This window comes from Pan paniscus, chromosome 15 (genome assembly GCF_029289425.2).
Source record: "Pan paniscus chromosome 15, NHGRI_mPanPan1-v2.0_pri, whole genome shotgun sequence".
Classification (NCBI taxonomy): Eukaryota; Metazoa; Chordata; class Mammalia; order Primates; family Hominidae; genus Pan; species Pan paniscus.
In genome coordinates, this window is record NC_073264.2 from 38,796,295 (window position 1) to 38,819,904 (window position 23,610).

Here is a 23,610-nt window from a genome sequence, read left to right on the forward strand (position 1 = left end):
CCATGTATGTTCATGGCTTGATAGTTCTTTTTTATCATTAAAAAATATTCCATTGTATAGACACATTATAGTTTGTTTATATATTCACCTATTGAAAGACATCTTGGTTGTTTCCACTCTAGGGAAATTATGAATAAAACTAGTATAAACATACTTGTGCAGGTTTTTGTATGGACGTAGGTTTTTATTGGGTAAAAACCTTGGAGCATGATTGCTAGATCATATGGTGACATTCTTTGGCTGTGTCCCCACCCAAATCTCATCCAGAATTGTAGCTCCCGTAATCCCCATGTGTCGTGGGAGGGGAGGGACCCGGTGGGAGGTAATTGAATCATGGGAGCGGATTTTTACCATGGTGTTCTCATGATAGTGAATAAGTCTCATGAGATCTAATGGTTTTATAAAGGGCAGTTCCCCTACATAGTCTCTTGTCTGCCACCATGTAAGACATGCCTTTGCTCCTCATTCACCTTCAGCCATGATTATGAGGTCTCCCTAGCCATGTGTAACTGTGAGTCTATTAAACCTCTTGTTCTTTATAAATTACCCAGTCTCAGGTATATCTTTATTAGCAGTGCAAGAACAGACTAATACATATGGTAAGGCTATATTTAGCTTTGAAAGAATCTGTCAAACTATCTTTCAAAGTGGTTATACTATTTTGCATCCCCACCAGCAATGAATGAGATGGATGAGGATGTTGTACAACAATTGGTATTTTTAGGTTTTTGGATTTTTGCCATTCTAATAATTAGTGTGGTAGTATATCATTGCTGTTTCAATTTACAATTCTCTGATGACATGTTGAGCCTCTTATATGCTTACTTAACCATCTATATATTTTCTTTGCTCAAGTGTCTGTTGAGATCCTTTACTCATTTATTTTTATTTTTATTTTTATTTTTATTTTTTTGAGACAGAGTCACTGTGTCACCCAGGCTGGAATGCAGTGGCGTGATCTCGGCTCACTGCAATCTCCACCTCCCGGGTTCAAGCGATACGCCTGCCTCAGCCTCCTGAGTAGCTGGGACTACAGGCATGCACCATCAGGCCTGGCTAATTTTTGCATTTTTAGTAGAGACAGGGTTTCACCATGTGGGCCAGGCTAGTCTTGAACTCCTGACCTCAAGTGGTCCACCCGCTTCTGCCTCCCAAAGTGCTGGGATCACAGGCTTAGTCATTTTTTAAATTAAGTTATTTATTTTCTTATTGTTGATTTTAAAGAGTTCTTTGTGTATTTTGAATACCAGTCCTTTATTAGTATGTGTTTTGCAAGGATGTTCTCCTATTTTGTGAATTGTCTTTTCATTCTCTTAACAGTGCCTTTTGTAGCACAGAAATTTTTACTTTTAATGATGTCCAACTTACCTGTTTTTTTCTTTCATAGATCATGTTTTTGGTGATACATCTAACAACTGATCATCAAGCCCAAGGTCACCTAGATTTTCTCTTGTTTTCTTTAAGAAGTTGTATGATTTTGTGTTTTGCTGTTATAGTCCTGTGGTCCATCTTGAGTTACGTTTTGTGAAAAGTGCAAGGTCTTTGTCTAGATTAATTTTTTCATGTGGATATCCAATTGTTCCAGCACTATTTGTTGAAAAAAAAAGAAACTATTCTTTGTCCATTTGGTTGCTTATGCTACTTTGTCAAAGAGCAGTTGACAGTATTTGTGTGGATCTGTTTCTGGGCTCTCTTCTCTTCCATTGATTGATTTTTCTATTCTTTTGCAACACAATGCTGTCTTGATTACCATAGCGGTATAGTAAGTCTTGAAGTTAGGTGGTGTCAGTCCTCCAATATTGTTCTCCTTATATACTGAGTTGACTATTTGGGGTCTTTTGCCTCCCCACATAAGCTTTAAAAATCAGTTTGTCAATACAAAATAATTTGCTGGAATTTTTATTGGGATTGTGTTGCATGCACAGATCAATTGGTAAGAACTGGCATCTTAACAATACTGAGTTATCTTATCCAAGACTCAGTTTATTTACACCTTTGATTTCTTTCATCAGAGTTGTATAGGTTTCCTCATATAGATCTTGTAAATATTTTATTGGATGTATACCTAAGTATTTCTCTTTTCGGCATTAATGTAATCTCAAATTAAAATTGTTCATTGTTGCTATATAGGAAAGCAATTGACCTTAAAATAATCTTATGTCCTGCAATCTTACTATAATCACTAATTATTACTAGTTCCAGGAGTTGTTTTATTTGTTTGGTTGGTTGGTTGGTTGATTGGATGGTCTGGAATGTTTTTTTTCAATTTCATGGGATTTTCTACATAGCCAATCATGTCATCTGCAGAAAAAGACAGTTTTAATTCTTCCTTCCCAATCTTTATACCTTTCACTTTCTTTTCTTGTCTTACTGCATTAGCTAGGACTTCTAGTGCGATGTTGAATAGAAGTAGTGAGAGGGCACTTCTTACCTTTCTCTTGATCGTAGGGGTAAAGCATCTAATATCCTACCATTAAGTATGATAACCATATGGTTTTTATAGATGTTCTATATAAAATTGAGATAGCTCCTCCCTATTTCTAGGTTGCTGAGAGGTTTTTATCATGAATGAGTATTGGATTTTGTCAGATGCTTCTAATTCTTTTTTATATGATTAATGATTTTTAGTCTTTAGACTATTTTGTGATGGAGTGCATTAATTGATTTTTGAATGTTAAACCAGGTTTGCATACCTGGAATAAGTCTCACTTGGTCTCAGTGTGTAATTCCTTATATATTTTGTTGGATTTAATTTGCTAATATTTTGTTTAGGGTTTTTGTATCTATGTTTACTGGTTTGTAAGTTTTACTTTCTTGTAATGTCTTTTTTTTTTTTTTTTTTTGAGACGGAGACTTTCTCTGTCACCCAGGCTGAAGTGCAGTGGCGCGATCTCAGCTCACTGCAGCCTCCTCCTCCCAGGTTCCAGCAATTCTCCTGCCTCAGCCTCCTGGGTAGCCGAGATTACAGGCGTGTACCACACGTCCAGGTAATTTTTGTATTTTTGACAGAGACAGGGTTTCACCATGTTGGCCAGGCTGGTCTTGAACTTTTGATCTCAGGTTATCCACCCACCTTGGCCTCCCAAAGTGCTAGGATTACAGGCGTGAGCCACTGCACCCGGCCTCTTAACTTGGTTTTGGTATTAGGGTAATACTAGCCTCATTAATTGAATTAGATGGCGTTTCCTCTGCTTGTATTTTTTTGGATGAGATCGTAGAGAATTGACATCATTTCTTTCTTAAATATTGAGTAGAATTCACCAGTGGGCCTGGTGCTTTCATTTTTGGAATGTTATTGATTATTTTATTGAATTTGTTTAATATATAAATGTTTATTCGAATTATTTATTTCTCCTTGTATGAGTTTTGTTAGTTTGTGTCTTTCACAGAATTGATCTCTTTCATGTAAGTTATTAAATTTACAGGCATGGAGTTGTTCATAACATTTTTCTATTACGCTTTTAATGTCCCTGAGATCAGTACAGATTGCGCATCCCTAATCTGAAAATTCAAAGTGTAAAACTTTTTGAGTGCTGACATGACATCACAAGTATAAAATAACACACCTGACCTCATGTGACAAGTCACATTCAAAATGCAGGGACACAACACACAGTTTATTCAGCATCCTCAAGAGAAAAAGACCCTCCCAGCCCATTCAGCTGCAGTAAATCTTTTCTGTGCGTACCCAGATTCCCCTACACAAGCACACCTACAAAGTGTAATAAAGTGGCATGTGTGCAGGCTGGATGCATGAACAGCAGGTCACTGTAATGCCCCACATGGGGCCAGGATTTACATACATTGATCACTGCGTGTTTTTATTTTCTATTGCTTTGCTTATTCTCTGCTCTGTGGTATAAAGATATTGTTGAAAATGTCTAAATGGTCTGCAGATGCCCCATTGGGAACAATGATAAGAAAAAGAAGAAGCATTTATGTTTATCCATAGCTCAGAAAGTCATGCTATTGGAGAAACTGGACAGCAGTGTAAGTGTGAAATGTCTTACAAAAGAGTATGGTGCTAGAATGACTACCATATATGACCTGTGTCACAGAAGGATAAGCCATTGAAATTCTGTGCTTAAAGTGATGAAAAATAGATTACTACATAAAGCTAAAAATGAAGACCTCAATCATGTATTGAAAGAGTAGATCCATCAGTGTTGAAGTGAATATATGACATGTAATAGTGTACTCGTCATGAAACAAGCAAAGATCTAGCACAATGAACTGAAAATTGAAAAACTGCAAATATTCAACAGGCTGGTTGCAGAAACAGAAAAAGAATGGTATTAAATTTTTAAAGATTTGTGGTGATAAAACGTCTGATCACAAAGCAGCAGAGAAATTCATTGACAAATTTGCCAAGGACATTACTGATGAAAATCTGATGCCACCAAACTAAAAAGGAAGATAGCAAGAGATACCACAAAGTATCAACAAAACCACCAGAAAACAATTAGCAAAATGGCAGTAGTCTTTACTATCAATAATTACCATGAATTTAAATGGATTAAATAATCTTTAAAAAGGACATAGAGTGGCTGAATGAAAAAAAAACCAAGACCCAACTATATGCTATCTACAAGAGACTAACTTTACTTTTAAGGACACATAGACTGAAAGTGAAAGGATAGAAAAAGATATTCCACGTAAATGGATACCAAAAGATAGCGGGGGTAGCTATTCTTAGACAATTTAATTCAAAAGCTGTAAAAAATAGGAAATTATAATAATGATAGAAGAGAGGGTTTATCAAGAGAATGTAACAGTTGTAAATATTGTTTTAGACAATATAGACTTTAAGTCAAAAACTGTAAAAAAAAAGAGACAAAGAGGACATTATATAATGGTAAAGAGATCCATTTATCAAGAGGTTATAACAATTACAAATATATATGCATGCAACATCAGAATACCTAAATATATAAAACAGATATTAAAGGATCAGTGGAGAGATAAATTGCAACATAATAATAGCAGGGGACGTCAATATACCACTTTTTTTTTTGTTTCCAGTGGGGTTGGAGAATACCCCCACTTTAAACAATGGACAGATTATACAGACAGAAAATTAATAAAATATTGGACATGAACAACACTTTAGCCCAAATGGAGCTAAGAGAAATACACAGAACATTCAGTCCAACAGGAACACAATACACATTCTTCTCAAGCACACATGGAACATTCTCCAGGATAGATCACCTGTTGGAGCACAAAACAAGCCTTAGCAAATTTAAGAATATTGAAATCATATCAAGTATTTTTTTGACCACGTTAGTATGAACCCTAGAAATCAAGAACAAGAGGAATTTTAGGAAATTCACAACTACATGGCAATTAACATGCTCCTGAACAACCAATGCATATTGAAGAAATTAAAAGAAATATTTAAAAATATCTTGAGACAAATGAAAATTGAAGCACAACATACCAAAGCTTATGGTATAGAGGAAAGGCACTTCTAAGGAAATTTTACAGCAATAAATGCCCATATCAAAAAAGAAGACATATTTCAAATAAGTAACAAGATTTCTCCTCAAGGAACTAGGAAAAGAATAACAAACTAAGCCCAAAATTAGCAGAAGAAAGGAAATAATAAAGCTCAGAGCAGAAGAAAAATTAAGTACAGACTAGAAAAACAGTACAAAAGATCAGTGAAACTAAGAATTGGTTTTTTAAAAAGATAAACAAAATCTACAAACCCTTATCTAGACTAAGAAAAAGAGAGGGAAAACTCAAATAAATAAAAATCAGAAATGAAAGAGGAGACCGTACAACTGCTAACACAGAAATACAAAGTAACATAAGAGACTATTATGAATAAATATATGCCAATAAATTGAATAACCTGGAAGAAATGGATGAATTCTTAGATAACAGAACCTACCAACACTGAATCATGAAAAAGTAGAAAATCTAAACAGACCAGTAATGACTATAAAGAGGTTAAATCAGTAATTAAAAAAATTTCATAAAAAGTTGCCCAGGACCTGACAACTTCACTGCTGAATTCAACCAAACATTTAATGAAGAACTAATCCTTCTCTAATCCTTCTACTAATCCTTCTCTAACTCTTCCCAAAAATTAAAGAGGAGAGAATACTTCCAAACTCTTTTTGCAAGGCCACCATTACCCTGATCCCAGAGTCAGACCAGGACATCACAAGAAAAGAAAATTACAGGCCACTATTCTTGATAACATAGATGTAAAAATTCTCACCAAAATGCTATCAAACCAAATTCAACAACACATTATAAATCCACCATTATCAAGTGGGATTTATTCTTGGGATGCAAGGATGGTGAAACGTATGCAAATCAATACATTTGATACATCACATTAACAGAATGAAAAACAAAAGCCATGTGATTATCTCATTAGATGCAGAAAAAAACATTTGACAAAATTCAACATCCTTTCATGATTAAAAAAAAAAAACTCTCACCAAACTCGGTATAGAAAGAATGTACGTCAATAAAATAAAGGCCATATGAGAAGCCCACAGCTAACATTACACTCAGCTGTAAACAATTAAAAGCCTCTCCTCTAAGATCTGGGATCAGACAAGGATGCTAGCTCTCACCATTTCTTTTCCACATAGTACTGGAAATTCTTGCCAGAGCAATTAGGCAAGAGAAAGAAATAAAAGTCATTCAAATAGGAAAGAAAGAAGTGAAATTGTCATTGTTTGCTGAGAACAGGATCATAAACCCTGAAGACTCCACAAAAAACAAACAAACAAAAAAAACTCTTAGAACTAATAAAACAGGCTGGGTGCAGTGGTTCATGTCTGTAATACCAGCACTTTGGGAGGCCAAAGCAGGAGGATCACATGAAGCTAGGAGTTCAAGACCAGCCTGGGCAAATTAGTGAGACTTCGTCTCTATTTAAAAATTTAAAAAAATAGCCAGGCATGTTGGCACATGCCTGTAGTCCTAGCTATTTGGAAGGCTGACACAGGAGGATTGCTTGAGCCCAGGAGTACAAGGTTACAGTGAACTATGATTGCACCACTGGACTCCAGCCTGGGTGGCAGACAAAGATCCTCTAAAAGAACAAAAACACAAAAAACAAATACAGTAAAGTTGTAGGATACAAAATCAACACCCCGAAATCCATAGCACTTCTATGCACTAACAACAAACTATCTGAACCAGAAATCAAGAGAACAATCCCATTTGCAATAGCTACCCCCTAAAAAAATTAAACCTTAGGAATAAATTTACCAAAAGGAGATGTAAGACCTGCACAATGAAAACTCTAAAATGTCAATGAAAGAGATTGAAGAGGACACAAATAAGTGGAAGGATATCTCATGTTCATGAATTAGAAGAGTTAATACTGTTAAAATGTCACACCAAATGATCTACCCAAAATGCAGATTCAGTGCAATAATTATCAGAATTCTAATGTCATTGTTAAAATAAATAGAAAAAACTATCATGGAACTCATATGGACCCCCCCCCAACACACACACACACACACACACACACACACACACAACGAAACCACATAGCCAAGGGAATCATGAGCAAAAAGAACAAAGCTAGAGGAATCATAATAGCTGATTTCAAATAATACAACAGAGCTGTAGCAATTAAAACAGCATGATACTGCCAAAAAATATACCTATTGACCAATGGAACAGAATAGAGAGCCCAGAAATGAATGCTCATATATATCATCAATTGATTTTTGACAAATGTGCCAAGAATACACAATGGGAAAAGGATAGTCTTTTCAATAAATAGTGCTTAGAAAACTTGATATTTACATGCAGAAAATTGCAGTTGGACCCTTACCTCTCACCACACACAAAAGTCAACTCAAAATGGTTAAGGACTTAAATGAAAGGCCAGAAACTATAAAACTACTAGAAGAAAACATAGGAGGGGAAACTATATTATGTTGGTTTATTGGATCTGACCCCAAAAAGCATAGGCAACAAAAGAAAAAAATAGACAGATGAGATTACATGAAACTAAAAAGCTTCTGTACATCAAAGAAAACAATTAACAGTATGATGAGACAGCCTATGGATTGGGAGAAAATACTTGGAAACCATACATCTGATAAAGGGTTAATATCCAAAATATGTAAGGCACTCAACTCAATAGCAAGAAAACAAAACACCCAGTTTAAAAATGGGCAAGGAATTTGAATAGACACTTCTCAAAAGAAGGCATACAGATAGCCAGTAGATATATGAAAAAATGTTTAATTGCTAATTATAGGGAAATGCAAATTAAAACCACAATAAGATATCTTACACCAGTCAGAATGGCTGTTGTATTAGTCCATTTTCACACTGCTGTCAAGAACTGCCCAAGACTGGGTATTTTATAAAGAAAAGAGGTTTAATTGACTCACAGTTCCACATGGCTGAGGGGGGCCTCAGGAAATTTGCAATCATGGCAAAAGGTAAAGGGGAAGCAAGGACCTTCTTCACATGGTGGCAGGAGAGAGAAGTGCAAGCAGGGGAAATTCTGGACACTTATAAAACCATGAGATCTCCTGAGAACTCACTCACTATCATGAGAACAGCACTGGGGAAACCACCCCCATGAACTAGTCACCTCTCACCAGGTTCCTCCCTCGACACCTGAATTGCAATTCAAGATGAGATTTGGGTGGGGACACAAAGCCTAACCATATCAGCTGTTTTCAAAAAGACAAAAGTTAACAAGTGTCAGTGAGGATATGGAGAAAAGGGAACCCTTGTATACTCTCAGTGGGAACATAAATTAATTCAGCTGTCCCTCAGTATCTGTTAGGGGATTGGTATCAGCACCCCATGTGGATAGCAAAACCCATGGATAGTCAAATCCCTTGTGTAAAATGTTGTAGTGTTTGCACATAACCTATGCACATCCTCCTATATACCTTAAATCATCTCTAGCTTATACCTAACACAATGTAAATGCTATGCAAATAGTTGTTATACTATATGTTTAGGGAATAATCACTACAAAAAAAATCTGCACATGTTCAGTATAGACACAACCTTTTTTTTTTTTTAAGACCAAGTCTCGTTCTGTTGCCCAGGCTTCAGTGCAGTGGCATGATCCTGACTCACTCCAACCTCCGCCTCCTGGGTTCAAGCGATTCTCCTGTCTCAGCCTCCCGAGTAGCTGGGATTATGGGCTTATGCCACCACGCCTGGCTAATTTTTTGTATTTTTTAGTAGAGATGAGGTCTTGCCACGTTGACCAGACTGGTCTCAAACTCCTGGGCGCAAGCGATCGAACTGCCCTGGCCTCCCAAAGTGCTGGAATTATAAGTGTGAGCCACCATGCACAGCCAACAACAATCCTTCTTTCCTTAAAGAAAAAAATATTTTTCATCCATGGTTGGTTGAATCCACAATTGCAGAATCCATGTATTCTAGGGCCAACTGTATGTCCATATATTCAGAGGGCCAACTGTATAGCCATTATGGATGACTGAAAGCAGGTTCCTCCAAAAACTAAAAATAGAATTATATGATCCAGCAATCTCACTTCTGGATATTTACCCAAAAGATTTGAAATCTTTTTTTTTAAGGGCAGAGTCTTGCTCTGTGGCCCAAGCTGGAGTGCAGTGGCATGATTGTAGCTCACTGCAGCCTCAAACTCAGGGGCTCAAGCAATCCTCCTGCCTCAGCCTCCCGAGTACCTGGACTACGAGTGTATGCCTCCATACCTGACTGATTTTTTAAAAATTTTGTAGAGGCAGGGTTTCACTATGTTGCGCAAGCTGGCCTTGATCTCCTGGCCTCAAGCAGTCCTCCCACCTCAGTTTTCCAAAGTGCTGACTTCACAGGTGTGAGCCACCACAACTGTCCTGAAATTATTTTTTCAAAGAAATGTCTGCATTTCCATGTTCATTGCAACACTGTTCACAATAGCCAAGTTATGGAATCAACCTAAGTATCAGTACCATCAACAGATGAACAGATAAAGAAAATGTAGTATATATATCCAATGCAATACTAGTCAACCTTGGAAAAGAAGCTGTGAGTTCTGTCATTTATCTTTGGCGTTAGTTTTTTGAAGTTTAATTGTGATGTGTCTTTGAATTCATTTATGTGGGTTTTCCCCATTTGGAGTTTTCTCAACTTCTTCTAGGTTTCCGTGTCTTGCCACATTTCAAAGTTTTCAGCCATTGTTTCTTAAAGTACTTGTTTTTTTAGCTCTATCCTCTTCCATTTCTCCTTCCATGACTTTGATGACCCAAATGTTAGATCTTTTTTTTGTTTGTTTGTTTTTGAGATGGAGTCTCGCTCTGTCACCAGGCTGGAGTGCAGTGGTGTAATCTTGGCTTACTGCAACCTCCGCCTCCCAGATTCAAGCAATTCTCCTGACTCAGTCTCCTGAGTAGCTGGGACTACAGGAGTGTCCCACCGCGCCCAGCACATTTTTGTATTTTTAGTAGAGATGTGGTTTCACCATGTTGTCCAGGATGGTCTCAATCTCTTGACCTCGTGATCCGCCCCCCTCAGCCTCCCAAAGTGCTGGGATTACAGTCGTGGGCCACCACACCCAGCCATTAGATCTTTTATTATAGTCCACAGGTCCCTGAAGTTGTGATAGTTTTTTTCAGTCTATGTCTCAGTTATTCATATTGAATCATTTTTATTTTTCTCTCTTCCAGTTCTCTTATTCTTTCTCTGTCCCTTCAATTCTGCTATTTAGCCTATCCTCTGGGCTTTTCATTTCAGTTATTGTATTTTCACTTCTAAAATTTCCATTTGTTTCTTTTTTACTATTATTGTACTTTAAGTTCTGGGGTACATGTGCAGAACGTGCAGTTTTGTTACATAGGTATATACATGCCATGGTGGTTTGCTGCACCCATCAACCCGTTACCTACATTAGGTATTTCTCCTAATGCTATCTTCCCCTTCCCCTCCACCCCCTGACAAGCCCCAGAGTGTGATGCTGCCTTCCCTGTGTCCATGTGTTCTCATTGTTCAATTCTCTTTTATGGGTGAGAACATGCGGTGTTTGGTTTTCTGTTCTTGTGTTAGTTTGCTGAGAATGATGGTTTCCAGCTTCATCCACATCCCTGCAAAGGACATGAACTCATCGTTTTTTATATTCCATGGTGTATATGTGCCACATTTTCTTTATCCAGTCTATCACTGATGGGCATTTGGGTTGATTCCAAGTCTTTGCTATTGTGAACAGTGCCGCAGTAAACATACGTGTGCATGTGTCTTTATACTGGAATGATTTATAATCCTTTGGGTATATACCCAGTAATGGGATTGCTGGGTCAAATGGTATTTCTGGTTCTAGATCCTTGAGGAATCGCCACACTGTCTTCCACAATGGCTGAACTAATTTACACTCCCACCAACAGTGTAAAAGCATTCCTATTTCTCCACATCCTCTCCAGCATCTGTTGTTTCCTGATTTTTTAATGATCACCATTCTAACTGGCGTGAGATGGTATCTCATTGTGGTTTTCATTTGCATTTATCTAATGACCAGTGATGATGAGATTTTTTTCACGTTTGTTGGCTGCATTAATGTCTTCTTTTGAGAAGTTTCTGTTCATATCCTTTGCCCACTTTTTGATGGGGTTGTTTGTTTTTTTCTTGTAAATTTGTCTAAGTTCTTTGTAGGTTCTGGATATTAGCCCTTTGTCAGATGGATAGATTGCAAAAATTTTCTCCCATTCTGTAGATTGCCTGTTTATTCTGATGATAGTTTCTTTTGCTGTACAGAAGCTCTTTAGTTCAATTAGATCCCATTTGTCAATTTTGGCTTTTGTTGCCATTGCTTTAGTTGTTTTAGTCATGAAGTCTTTGCCCATGCCTGTGTCCTGAATGATATTGCCCAAGTTTTCTTCTAGGGTTTTTATGGTTTTAGGTCTTATGTTTAAGTCTTTAATTCATCTTAAGTTAATTTTTGTATAAGGTGTAAGGAAGGGATCCAGTTTTAGTTTTCTTCATATGGCTAGCCAGTTTTCTTAAAACCATTTATTAAATAGGGAATTCTTTCCCCATTGCTTGTTTTTGTCAAGTTTGTCAAAGATCAGATGGTTGTAGATGTGTGGTGTTATTTCTGAGGCCTCTGTTTGTTCTGTTTCATTCATCTATATATCTGTTTTGTTACCAGTACCATGCTGTTTTGGTTACTATAGCCTTGTAGTACAATTTGAAGTCAGGTAGTGTGATGTCTCCAGCTTTGTTCTTTTTGCTTAGGATTGTCTTGGCAATGCAGATCTTTTTTGGTTCCAAATGAAATTTAAAGTAGGTTTTTTCAATTTTTTAAGAAAGTCAATGGTAGCTTGATAGGGGCATTGAATCTGTGAATTACTTTGGGCAGTATGGCCATTTTCAAGATATAGATTCTTCCTATCCATGAGCATGGAATGTTTTTCCATTTATTTGTGTCCTCTCTTATTACCTTGAGCAATGGTTTGTAGTTCTTCTTGAAGAGATCCTTCACATCCCTTGTGAATCGTATTCCTAGATATTTTATTCTCTTTGTAGCATTTGTGAATGGGAGTTCACTCATGATTTGTCTGTCTGTTTGTCTGTTATTGGTGTATAGGAGTGCTTGTGATTTTTGCTCATTGATTTTGTATCCTGAGACTTTGCTGAAGTTGCTTATCAGCTTAAGGAGGTTTTGGGCTGAGACGATGGGGTTTTCTAAATATACAATCATGTCATCTGCAAACAGACAATTTGACTTCCTCTCTTCTTATTGAATACTCTTTATTGCTTTCTCTTGCCTGATTGTCCTGGCTAGAACTTCCAATAACACCAATAATATGTTGAATGGGAGTGGGTATGAGAGGGCATCCTTGTCTTGTGCCAGTTTTCAAAGGGAATTCTTCCAGTTTTTGCCCATTCAGTATGATATTGACTGTGGGTTTGTCATGAATAGCTTTTACTATTTTGAGATATGTTCCATCAATACCTAGTTTATTGAGAGTTTTTAGCATTAAGGGGTGTTGAATTTTGTTGAAGGCCTTTTCTGCATCTAATGAGATAATCATGTGTTTTTTGTCATTGGTTCTGTTTATATGATGGATTACATTTATTGATTTGCATATGTTGAACCATCCTTGCATCCCAGGGATGAAGCCGACTTGATCGTGGTGGATAAGTTTTTTGATATGCTGCTGGATTCAGTTTGCAAGTATTTTATTGAAGATTTTTGCATCAATGTTTATCAAGGATATTTGCCTGAAATTTTCTTCTTGTTTTGTCTCTGCCACGTTTTGGTATCAGGATAATGCTGGCCTCATAAAATGAGTTAGGGAAGATTCCCTCTTTTTCTGTTCTTTGCAATAGTTTCAGAAGGAATGGTACCAGCTCTTCTTTGTACCTCTGGGAGAATTTGGCTGTGAATCCATCTGGTCCTGGACTTTTTTTGGTTGGTAGGCTATTAATTACTGACTCAATTTCAGAACTTGTTATTGGTCTATTCAGGGATTTGACTTCTTCCTGATTTAGACTTGGAAAGGTGTATGTGTGCAGAAATTTATCCAATTCTTCTAGATTTTCTAGTTTATTTGTGTAGAGGTGTTTATAGTATTCTCTGATGGTAGTTTGTGTTTCTGTGGGATCAGTGGTGATATCCCCTTTATCACTTTTTATTGCATCTATTTGTTTCTTCTCTTTTTTCTTCTTTATTAGTCTGGCTAGCGGTCTATTTTGTTCATCTTTTCAAAAAACCAGCTCCTGGATTCATTGATTTTTTGAAGGGCTTTCTGTGTCTCTATCTCCTTCAGTCTGCTCTGATCTTAGTTATTTCTTGCCTTGTGCTGTCTTTTGAATTTGTTTGCTCTGGCTTCTCTAGTTCTTTCAATTGTGTTGTTAGGGTGTGAATTTTAGATCTTTCCTGCTTTCTCTTGTGGGCATTCAGTGCTATAAATTTCCCCCTAGACACTGCTTTAAATGTGTCCCAGAGTTTCTGGTACATTGTATCCTTGTTCTCATTGGTTTCAAAGAACATCTTTATTTCTGCCTTCATTTCATTATTTACTCAGTAGTCATTCAGGAGCAGGTTGTTCAGATTCCATGTAGTTGTGCAGTTTTCTTAATCCTGAGTTCTAATTTGATTGCAGTGTGGTTGGAGAGACTGTTTGCTATGATTTCCATTCTTTTGCATTTCCTGAGCAGTGTTTCACTTGCAATTATGTGATCAGATTTAGAATAAGTGCAATAGGTGCTGAGAAGAATGTATATTCTCTCAATTTAGGGTGGAGAGTTCTGTAGATGTCTATTAGGTCCGCTTGGTGCAGAGCTGAATTGAATTCCTGAATGTTCTTATTAATTTTCTGTCGTTGATCTGTCTAATATGGACAATGGGGTGTTAAAGTCTCCCACTATTATTGTGTGGGAGTCTAAGTCTCTTTGTGGGTCTCTAAGAACTTGCTTTATAAATCTGGGTGCTCCTGTGTTGAGTGCATATAGGTTTAGGACAGTTAGCCCTTCTTGTTGCATTGATCCCTTTACCATTGTATCATGCCCTTCTTTGTCCTGTACAAGTGCTTCGTACAGGAGCTCTTGTGAGGCACGCCTGGTGATGACAAAAATCTCTCAGCATTTGCTTGTCTGTAAAGGATTTTATTTCTCTTTTGCTTATGAAAGTTCATTTGGCTGGATATGAAATTCTGGGTTGAAAATTCTTTTCTTTAAAAATGTTGAATATTGGCCCCCACTCTCTTCTGGCTTGTAGGTTTTCTCCCGAGAGATCTGCTGTTAGTCTGATGGGCTTCCCTTTGTGGGTAACCTGACCTTTCTCTCTGGGTGCCCTTAACATTTTTTCCTTCATTTCAACCCTGGTGAGTCTGATGATTATGTGTCTTGGGGTTGCTCTTCTCAAGGAATATCTTTGTGGTGTTCTCTGTATTTTTTGAATTTGAATGTTGGACTGTCTTGCTAGGTTGGGGAATTTCTCCTCAATAATATCCTAAAGAGTGTTTTCCAACTGGGTTCCATTCTCCCCATCACTTTCAAGTACACCAATCACTTTCAAGTACACCAATCAAAAGTAGATTTTGTCTTTTCACATAGTCCCATTTATCTTGGAGGCTTTGTTTGTTCCTTTTCATTCTTTTTTCTCTAATCTTGTCTTCACACTTTATTTCATTAAGGTGATCTTCAATCTCTGATATCCTTTCTTCCGCTTGATCAACTCAGCTATTGATACTTGTGTATGTATCATGTGCTGTGTTTTTCAGCTTCATCGGGTCATTTATGTTCTTCTCTAAACTGGTTATTCTAGTTAGCATTTCCTCTAACCTTTTTTCAAGGTTCTTAGCTTCCTTGCATTGGGTTAGAACATGCTCCTTTAGCTCAGAGGAGTTTGTTATTACCCACCTACTAAAGCCTACTTCTGTCAGTTCATCAAACTCCTCCATCTAGTTTTATTCCCTTGCTGGCAATGAGCTGTGATCCTTTGGAGGAGAAGAGACATTCTGGTTTTTGGAATTTTCAGTCTTTTTCTGCTGGTTTCTCCCCATCTTCATGGATTTATCTACTTTTGGTCTTTGATGTTGGTGACCTTCGGATTGGGTCTCTGACTGGACGTCCTTTTTGTTGATGTTGATGCTATCCCTTTCTGTTAGTTAGTTTTCCTTCTAACAGTCAGGCCCCTCTGCTGCAGGTCTGCTGGAGTTTGCTGGAGGTCCACTCTAGACCCTGTTTGCCTGGGTATCACCAGCAAAAGTTGCAGAATAGCAGTAGTTGCTGCCTCTTCCCTCCTCTGGAAGCTTCGTCCTAGAGGGGCACCCACCAGATGCCAGCCAGAGCTCTCCTGTATGAGGTGTCTGTCAGCCCCTACTTGGAGGTGTCTCCAAGTCAGGATACACAGGGGTCAGGGACCTACTTGAGGAGGCAGTCTGACCCTTAGCATAGCTTGAACGCTGTGCTGCGAGATCTGCTGGTCTCTTCAGAGCCGTCAGGCAGGGATGTTTAAGTCTGCTGAAGCTGCGCCCACAGCCACCCCTTCCCCAGGTGCTCTGTCCCAGGGAGATGGGGGTTTTATCTATAAGCCCCTGACTGGTGCTGCTGCCTTTTTTTCCAGAGATGCCCTGCCCAGAGAGGAAGACTCTAGAGAGGCAGTCTGGCCACAGTGGCCTTGCTGAGCTGCAGTGGGCTCCACCCAGTTCAAACTTCCCTGCGGCTTTGTTTACACTGTGAGAGTAAAACTGCCTACTCAAGCCTCAGCAATGGTGAACCCCCCTCCCCACACCAAGCTGGTGCATCCGAGGTCGACCTCATACTCCTGTACTGGCAATGAGAATTTCAAGCCAGTGGATCTTAACTTGCTGGGCTCCGTGGGGGTGTGACCTGCCAGCCAGACCACTTGGCTCCCTGGCTTCAGCCCCTTTTCCAGGGGAGTGAACGGTCTGTCTTGCTGACGTTCCAGGTGCCACCGGGGTATAGAAAAAAAATTCCTGCAGCTAGCTCGGTGTCTGCCCAAACGGCCACCCAGTTTTGTGCTTAAAACCCAGGACCTTGGTGGCGTAGGCACCAGAGGGAATCTCTTGGTCTGTGGGTAGCGAAGACTGTGGGAAAACCTCAGTATCTGGGCCAAAATGCACGGTTATTCAGGCTCAGTCCCTCACAGCTTCCCTTGGGTAGGGAAGAGAATTTCCTGACCCCTTAACACTTCCCAGATGAGGCAACATCCCACCCTGCTTCACCTCACCCTCCATGGGCTGCACCCACTGTCCAGTCAGTCCCAATGAGATGAACCAGGTACCTCAGTAGGAAATGCAGAAATCACCTGCCTTCTGCGTTGATCTCACTGGGAGCTGCAGCCTGGAGCTGTTCCTATTTGGCCATCTTGCCAGCAAATCCTCCATTTGTTTCTTAATTGCATCTTCTATTTCTTCCATCTCCTCAAAAGCAGAAGTCTCCCTTCTATTAAATTTGACAGTATAAATTTTTCATTTTAGTGATGCCCATACAATTATATTTATGTGTTATATGACAAAATTCAAGATAAACTTTGTTGCCTGAGAACTATACAGTGGTATATAAATATAAGTGGCTTTGTGAGTATAATCTCCTACCACTCTGCTTCCCACATCACCAAATTTATGAAGCACACAGTATACTCTTAGATAATCAGGAGCTGGCCCTACATTAATTCCAGGTACTGTAGTATATTTAATAGTTAGATATTTCTGGCCAGGCGCAATGGCTCAGGCCTGTAATCCCAGCACTTTGAGAGGCCGAGGTAAGTGGATCACTTGAGATCAGGAGATCAAGATCGTCTTGTGCAACATGGCGAAACTCCGCCTTTACCAAAAATACAAAAATTAGCTGGGTGTGGTGGCATGTGCCTGTAGTCTCAGCTACTCAGGAGGCTGAGGTAGTAGAATCGCTTGAACCCCAGAGGTGAAGGTTGCAGTGAGCTGAGATCATGCCACTGCACTCCAGCCTAGGTGAAAGAGCAAGACTCTGTCTCAAAAAAACCTCCAAAAATTTGGATATTTTTTAATGCTTCCTTAGAATTATTTGTATAGGTTGTTACATTTCTAAACATGAATTCAACAGATATTTAGTGAAACCCAATTTATATTGTGAAATGTAGCATCCAGAAAACTTGTAATAAATATTAATAAATATATTGACAACTTATCCAGTTTAAAATTCTTGAAATTTTAAGTTCAGTATTAATTGGCTTACTTTATAATAAAGAAATTATTTTTTCTCTGAAAGTACTTTAGCAGGTTATTTTATTAAACTAAACCAACTGCAGCAACAGTGGAAGCAAATCATTGAAGTTACTAGACTGTCTGATTTGCAGATTAAATTTCCTCATACATACTCTTATCCATTCTGAATATATTTCCCTCTCTCTGTATGTCATTCAGAATTAAGGCCTATTATACTGGAGCATATGCTGATTTCCTTAAAAATAAGTGAGCAAGTCAGTGATTTTCTTTTTTCAATTAAAAATAATATTTAAGATGGGGTCTCACTGTGTTGCTCAGGCTGGTCTAGAACTCCTTGTCTAATCCTTCTGCCTTGGCCTCCCAAAGTGCTGATATTACAAGCATGAGCCACCATACTCAGCTTCAGCTATCTTCTTGAAAGGGTCTTAGCAAATTAATTGATGTAGTAAACCAGGAAATAAAAGTAGACATTATCCTTTCAGAAATATATTCTTAGGAAAAAGCAGCACATACTTCTTCATTTCATATTTGCTTAGGTTTTATTTATTTTAATTCAGTAAAACAAGCCAAACCTGCCCATTTTTTAAAAAAGAATGATTTAAGAATGTTATCAGTAAGTGAACAAAGGTTGAGAAAACTAGTTTCCTTCTCCCAATTCATGAAAAACCTGTAGGAACAGGCAGTTGTTTTTCTCAGTAAAATGTTTATAAAATACTTGAGTATTGTGTAACATTTTGTACAAAGTTAATTAGATATAAGTAACTCCTTTTAAAAATTATACAGATATGAATGCGTATTCTTTGGCAGGTATTGTGCCAGTTATTTTCACATATGTAGATCACCTCATTTCATTCTCATATGATTTCCATGATATTTTTCTCATAGTTTTCGAATTGAGGAAATTAATATTCAGTAGGTAAGTTTTTTTTCCAATGTCACTCAGAGCGAATGACAAGACTGAAATTTGAACCTTATCTTCTAAGTTCAACCCAACATCTCTTCATCTACACCAGTTTCAGCATTGTTGACATAGTGGTCTGGATAATTCTCTGTTGTAGGAATCTATCCTCTGTTTAGCAGCATCTTTAGCTTCTATTCACTAAATGCTAGTACCATCTCACCCTTCCCGCCACCCCCAACAGTTGTGACAAAAATGTCTTCAGATGTTGCAGAATGTCCTCTGAAGAACAAAATTACCCCTGGTTAAGACCTACTGATCTATATTGTTGTACCTCATCTCTAAATTTTAATCCAAAAATATTTATCCAATTAAAATAAATAGCATATATACAACACACTAATGATTGAGCAATTACTGTAAAATAAATGAAGCATAAACAGAATAATAAGTGCATATTGTAGGATGATGAGTAAAATGATCTCCTGTAAGGACTTGTCCAATACCTGATCATGAAGACAAGAGAGGAAGTCAGGAAAAGTAGCATCAAAAGTTGGTATAAATGGAAAAATACTAATTGCAAAAGTAAGCTTAATCCATGTTTAACATTACAATTAAGATAGAGTTCAATGAACAGGTAGGCAGACGAGTTGAAGAGAATATAAATATCTGCAAGCAAAACATATAAGTGGCTCATAAACCTTATAATTCCAAGTTACATTTAGCTGAGGTGGCATAGAGAGTCAGGGACCAGGAAAATAGTCAGGGCCACAGACATAAAGTAATAGACCAGGGAACATAGAAACCAAGACAGAAACCACTTCAGACAGGAAATCTATTACATGGCACTCACTGGAGTAATACACATTAAGGACATTTTCTACCTTGGCCTGCCATTGGACTCAATGTGGTGAGCAACAAAGGAGATAATGTGCAGGCTTATTTGATGTGAATTAGAAATATGATCATATCAAACATTAGTAAGTAAAAATATTTTTAAAGTTTTACTTTCTACACTAAATTATAAAACTTAAATTTATAAAGAATTATATAATTTTAAAACTGGAAGAGCGAATTTAAACTTTGCTTATCTTATTACCTCATTAACTTCCTGGTTAACAGAAATAGTTAACATCCTATGTGGATATTGTGTAAGTTGCACTATTGATTACATGCTTTAGAATTTCTGAGAGTGATTCAGTGACTCTTTGGCTGTTACTTAATCATTTATGTTTACTGTAACTTAAAATATGTTCCTATACAACTTAAGTGCCTTTGAGGAGTTATAATACTACTACTACGCTGAAAATGCACCTGAAAATTAGTAACTTTGGAAAGAGGGTAAATGTAATATGTCTTTGTGAAGAAAGCTAAACAAGGAGGCCTTGTTGTCAATTAAGGAAAGACCATTCTGAGGAAGAAGTACTAAAGCAAAAATTGTGCTTCAGTGGTTACAGATTTATAAATGCTTGGAATATAGCTCTCCTGCATCACCTTTATTCCTATTGGAAAATTCCTTAGAATTATAGATGTTTTGATTTACTGAAGTTCTTCAGGAATGTATTCTTCCCATAAAATAAAATTGCTATATATAAATGAAGTATTAATATGTTAGAATTGGGAAGAAAACCACAAGATGAAATGGAAAAAAACTACAAATTACAAGTTCTGAGAAGGAAGAGTAGGATCTATGAGACAGACTAACAAAGAGGAAAATCAAGATTTAGATTGAAGACCCACGTAGGTGTATCTAAGAAAGTGATATTTTTGCTTTGTCTTACTGGATGAGTAAGACTTTGTCAGGTAGAAGCATGGATGGAAAGGCATTCCAAACAAATACCTTCAGCAGAAAAAACTTGACACGCTTGAGAATCTGAATGCCTAGCTAAAAGGTGCGGAAGGAGGTAGAGAGGTCAGTGATGCAGGGCTTTATAGACCACAGCAAGTATAGAAGAGGTTTCCAGTGCAGACATAAAGACTGTAGGTTCAAATTCTGGCTCTGCTACATGTATTAAATTACTTATCTCTGTTTCCATTTGTATCAGTAAAAAAAGGAATATTAATAAGACTTCTCATGCAAGTTGTGACATTTAGTGAGTTAACATATAGCATTTATTATTTTTAGAGACTGTTTTCTGAATGCATGGAAATGCTATTGCAGGTTTTTAAGTGACATTGTCTACTTCCATCTTTTTAAAAAGATCATGTCCATTGTTTGGGAAAGCCTTGATGGTAATTAACAGGTTTCCAAGGTATTTTGAATGCGAAGCAGCTTTGGAACTTGCGGGTACAATCCAAACATGTCCATCTGAGAGAAAAATCAAAATCAGGTATAAATTTGCCCCCTAAAAATTAAATGATAGAAGACTAGAAAGTGAGGAGTGATTAGGAAATTAAATCAGGATGCTCATAATTTTAATAATGGTGAGACTTTGAAAACTTAATCATTGATTCTTTTTTTTTCCAGGTAATTTTTCTTTTCTTTTTTTTAATATATTTTTTATTATACTTTAAGTTTTAGGGTACATGGCACATTGTGCAGGTTAGTTACATACGTATACATGTGCCATGCTGGTGCACTGCACCCACTAACTCGTCATCTAGCATTAGGTATATCTCCCAATGCTATCCCTCCCCCCTCCCCCCACCCCACCACAGTCCCCAGAGTGTGATATTCCCCTTCCTGTGTCCATGTGATCTCATTGTTCAATTCCCACCTATGAGTGAGAATATGCGGTGTTTGGTTTTTTGTTCTTGCGATAGTTTACTGAGAATGATGATTTCCAATTTCATCCATGTCCCTACAAAGGACATGAACTCATCATTTTTTATGGCTGCATAGTATTCCATGGTGTATATATGCCACATTTTCTTAATCCAGTCTATCATTGTTGGACATTTGGGTTGGTTCCAAGTCTTTGCTATTGTGAATAATGCCACAATAAACATACATGTGCATGTGTCTTTATAGCAGCAAGATTTATAATCCTTTGGGTATATACCCAGTAATGGGATGGCTGGGTCAAATGGTATTTCTAGTTCTAGATCCCTGAGGAATCACCACACTGACTTCCACAATGGTTGAACTAGTTTACAGTCCCACCAACAGTGTAAAAGTGTTCCACATCCTCTCCAGCACCTGTTGTTTCCTGACTTTTTAATGATTGCCATTCTAACTGGTGTGAGATGGTATCTCATTGTGGTTTTGATTTGCATTTCTCTGATGGCCAGATGATGAGCATTTTTTCATGTGCTTTTTGGCTGCATAAATGTCTTCTTTTGAGAAGTGTCTGTTCATGTCCTTTGCCCACTTTTTGATGGTGTTGTTTGTTTTTTTCTTGCAAATTTGTTTGAGTTCATTGTACATTCTGGATATTAGCACTTTGTCAGATGAGTAGGTTGCAAAAATTTTCTCCGATTTTGTAGGTTGCCTGTTCACTCTGATGGTAGTTTCTTTTGCTGTGCAGAAGCTCTTTAATTAGGTATTGATGGGACGTATTTCAAAATAATAAGAGCTATCTATGACAAAACCACAGCCAATATCATACTGAATGGGCAAAAACTGGAAGCATTCCCTTTGAAAACTGGCCCTCTCTCACCACTCCTATTCAACATAGTGTTGGAAGTTCTGGCCAGGGCAATTAGGCAGGAGAAGGAAATAAAGGATATTCAGTTAGGAAAAGAGGAAGTCAAATTGTCCCTGTTTGCAGACGACATGATTGTATATCTAGAAAACCCCATTGTCTCAGCCCAAAACCTTCTTAAGCTGATAAGCAACTTCAGCAAAGTCTCAGGATACAAAATCAATGTACAAAAATCACAAGCATTCTTATACACCAATAACAGACAAACAGAGAGCCAAATCATGAGTGAACTCCCATTCACAATTGCTTCAAAGAGAATAAAATACCTAGGAATCCAACTTACAAGGGATGTGAAGGACCTCTTCAAGGAGAACTACAAACCACTGCTCAATGAAATAAAAGAGGATACAAACAAATGGAAGAACATTCTATGCTCATGGGTAGGAAGAATCAATATCGTGAAAATGGCCATACTGCCCAAGGTAATTTACAGATTCAATACCATCCCCATCAAGCTACCAATGACTTTCTTCACAGAATTGGAAAAACTACTTTAAAGTTCATATGGAACCAAAAAAGAGCCCGCATCGCCAAGTCAATCCTAAGCCCAAAGAACAAAGCTGGAGGCATCACACTACCTGACTTCAAAGTATACTACAAGGCTACAGTAACCAAAACAGCATGGTACTGGTACCAAAACAGAGATATAGATCAATGGAACAGAACAGAGCCCTCAGAAATAACACCGCATATCTACAACTATCTGATCTTTGACAAACCTGAGAAAAACAAGCAATGGGGAAAGGATTCCCTATTTAATAAATGGTGCTGGGAAAACTGGCTAGCCATATGTAGAAAGCTGAAACTGGATCCCTTCCTTACACCTTATACAAAAATCCAATTCAAGATGGATTAAAGACTTAAACGTTAGACCTGAAACCATAAAAACCCTAGAAGAAAACCTAGGCATCACCATTCAGGACATAGGCATGGGCAAGGACTTCATGTCCAAAACACCAAAAGCAATGGCAACAAAAGACAAAATTGACAAATGGGATCTAATCATTGATTCTTAATATGTAATTGGTTACGGTATACTGGTTACTGCTTTAGGCATGATAGGCAAATGCGGAATTCCCAAACGAAGCTGTCTCACTGAGTTTTAAATTAGGCCATATATGTAAAGTTAAAATATAAGGGAATGGAGTAGCCTAAGATTTTGTAAACAGTTTACAAAAAGCATTGCCGTTAAAGAAACAATGATAAATTGAACTTTATTTAAATTGAGAACTTACCTTCATCAAAAGACAGCATTAAGAGTCAGGCATGGTGGCATATGCCCATAGTCCGAGCTACTCAGGAGGCTGAGGCAGGAGGACTGTTTGAGCCCAGGAGTTCAAGGTCAGCCTGGAAAACATAGTGAGAACTTGTCTCAACCAATCAATCAATATACACATACATAAGACAATATGAAGAGAATGAAACA

At 37.7% G+C, this 23,610-nt stretch overlaps 1 protein-coding gene across 49 annotated transcripts in view; it reads left to right on the forward strand.

Annotated features, from left to right (window-relative positions):
• Positions 1-23,610, forward strand: part of MIPOL1 (mirror-image polydactyly 1) — a 387,061-nt gene that overhangs the window by 281,690 nt on the left and 81,761 nt on the right. For 7 of the 49 annotated variants that reach the window (XM_063596040.1, XM_063596039.1, XM_055097492.1 and 4 more), the window contains one exon: positions 2,847-2,987. The exons of 39 other annotated variants lie outside the window; for them this stretch is intronic. In XM_063596040.1, the coding sequence (XP_063452110.1) occupies positions 2,847-2,987 (141 nt within the window). Of the gene's footprint in view, positions 1-1,387; positions 2,988-23,610 lie in introns of those variants that run through there. 3 more of the 49 variants (XM_063596055.1, XM_063596054.1, XM_063596053.1) reach the window with 1 other exon arrangement.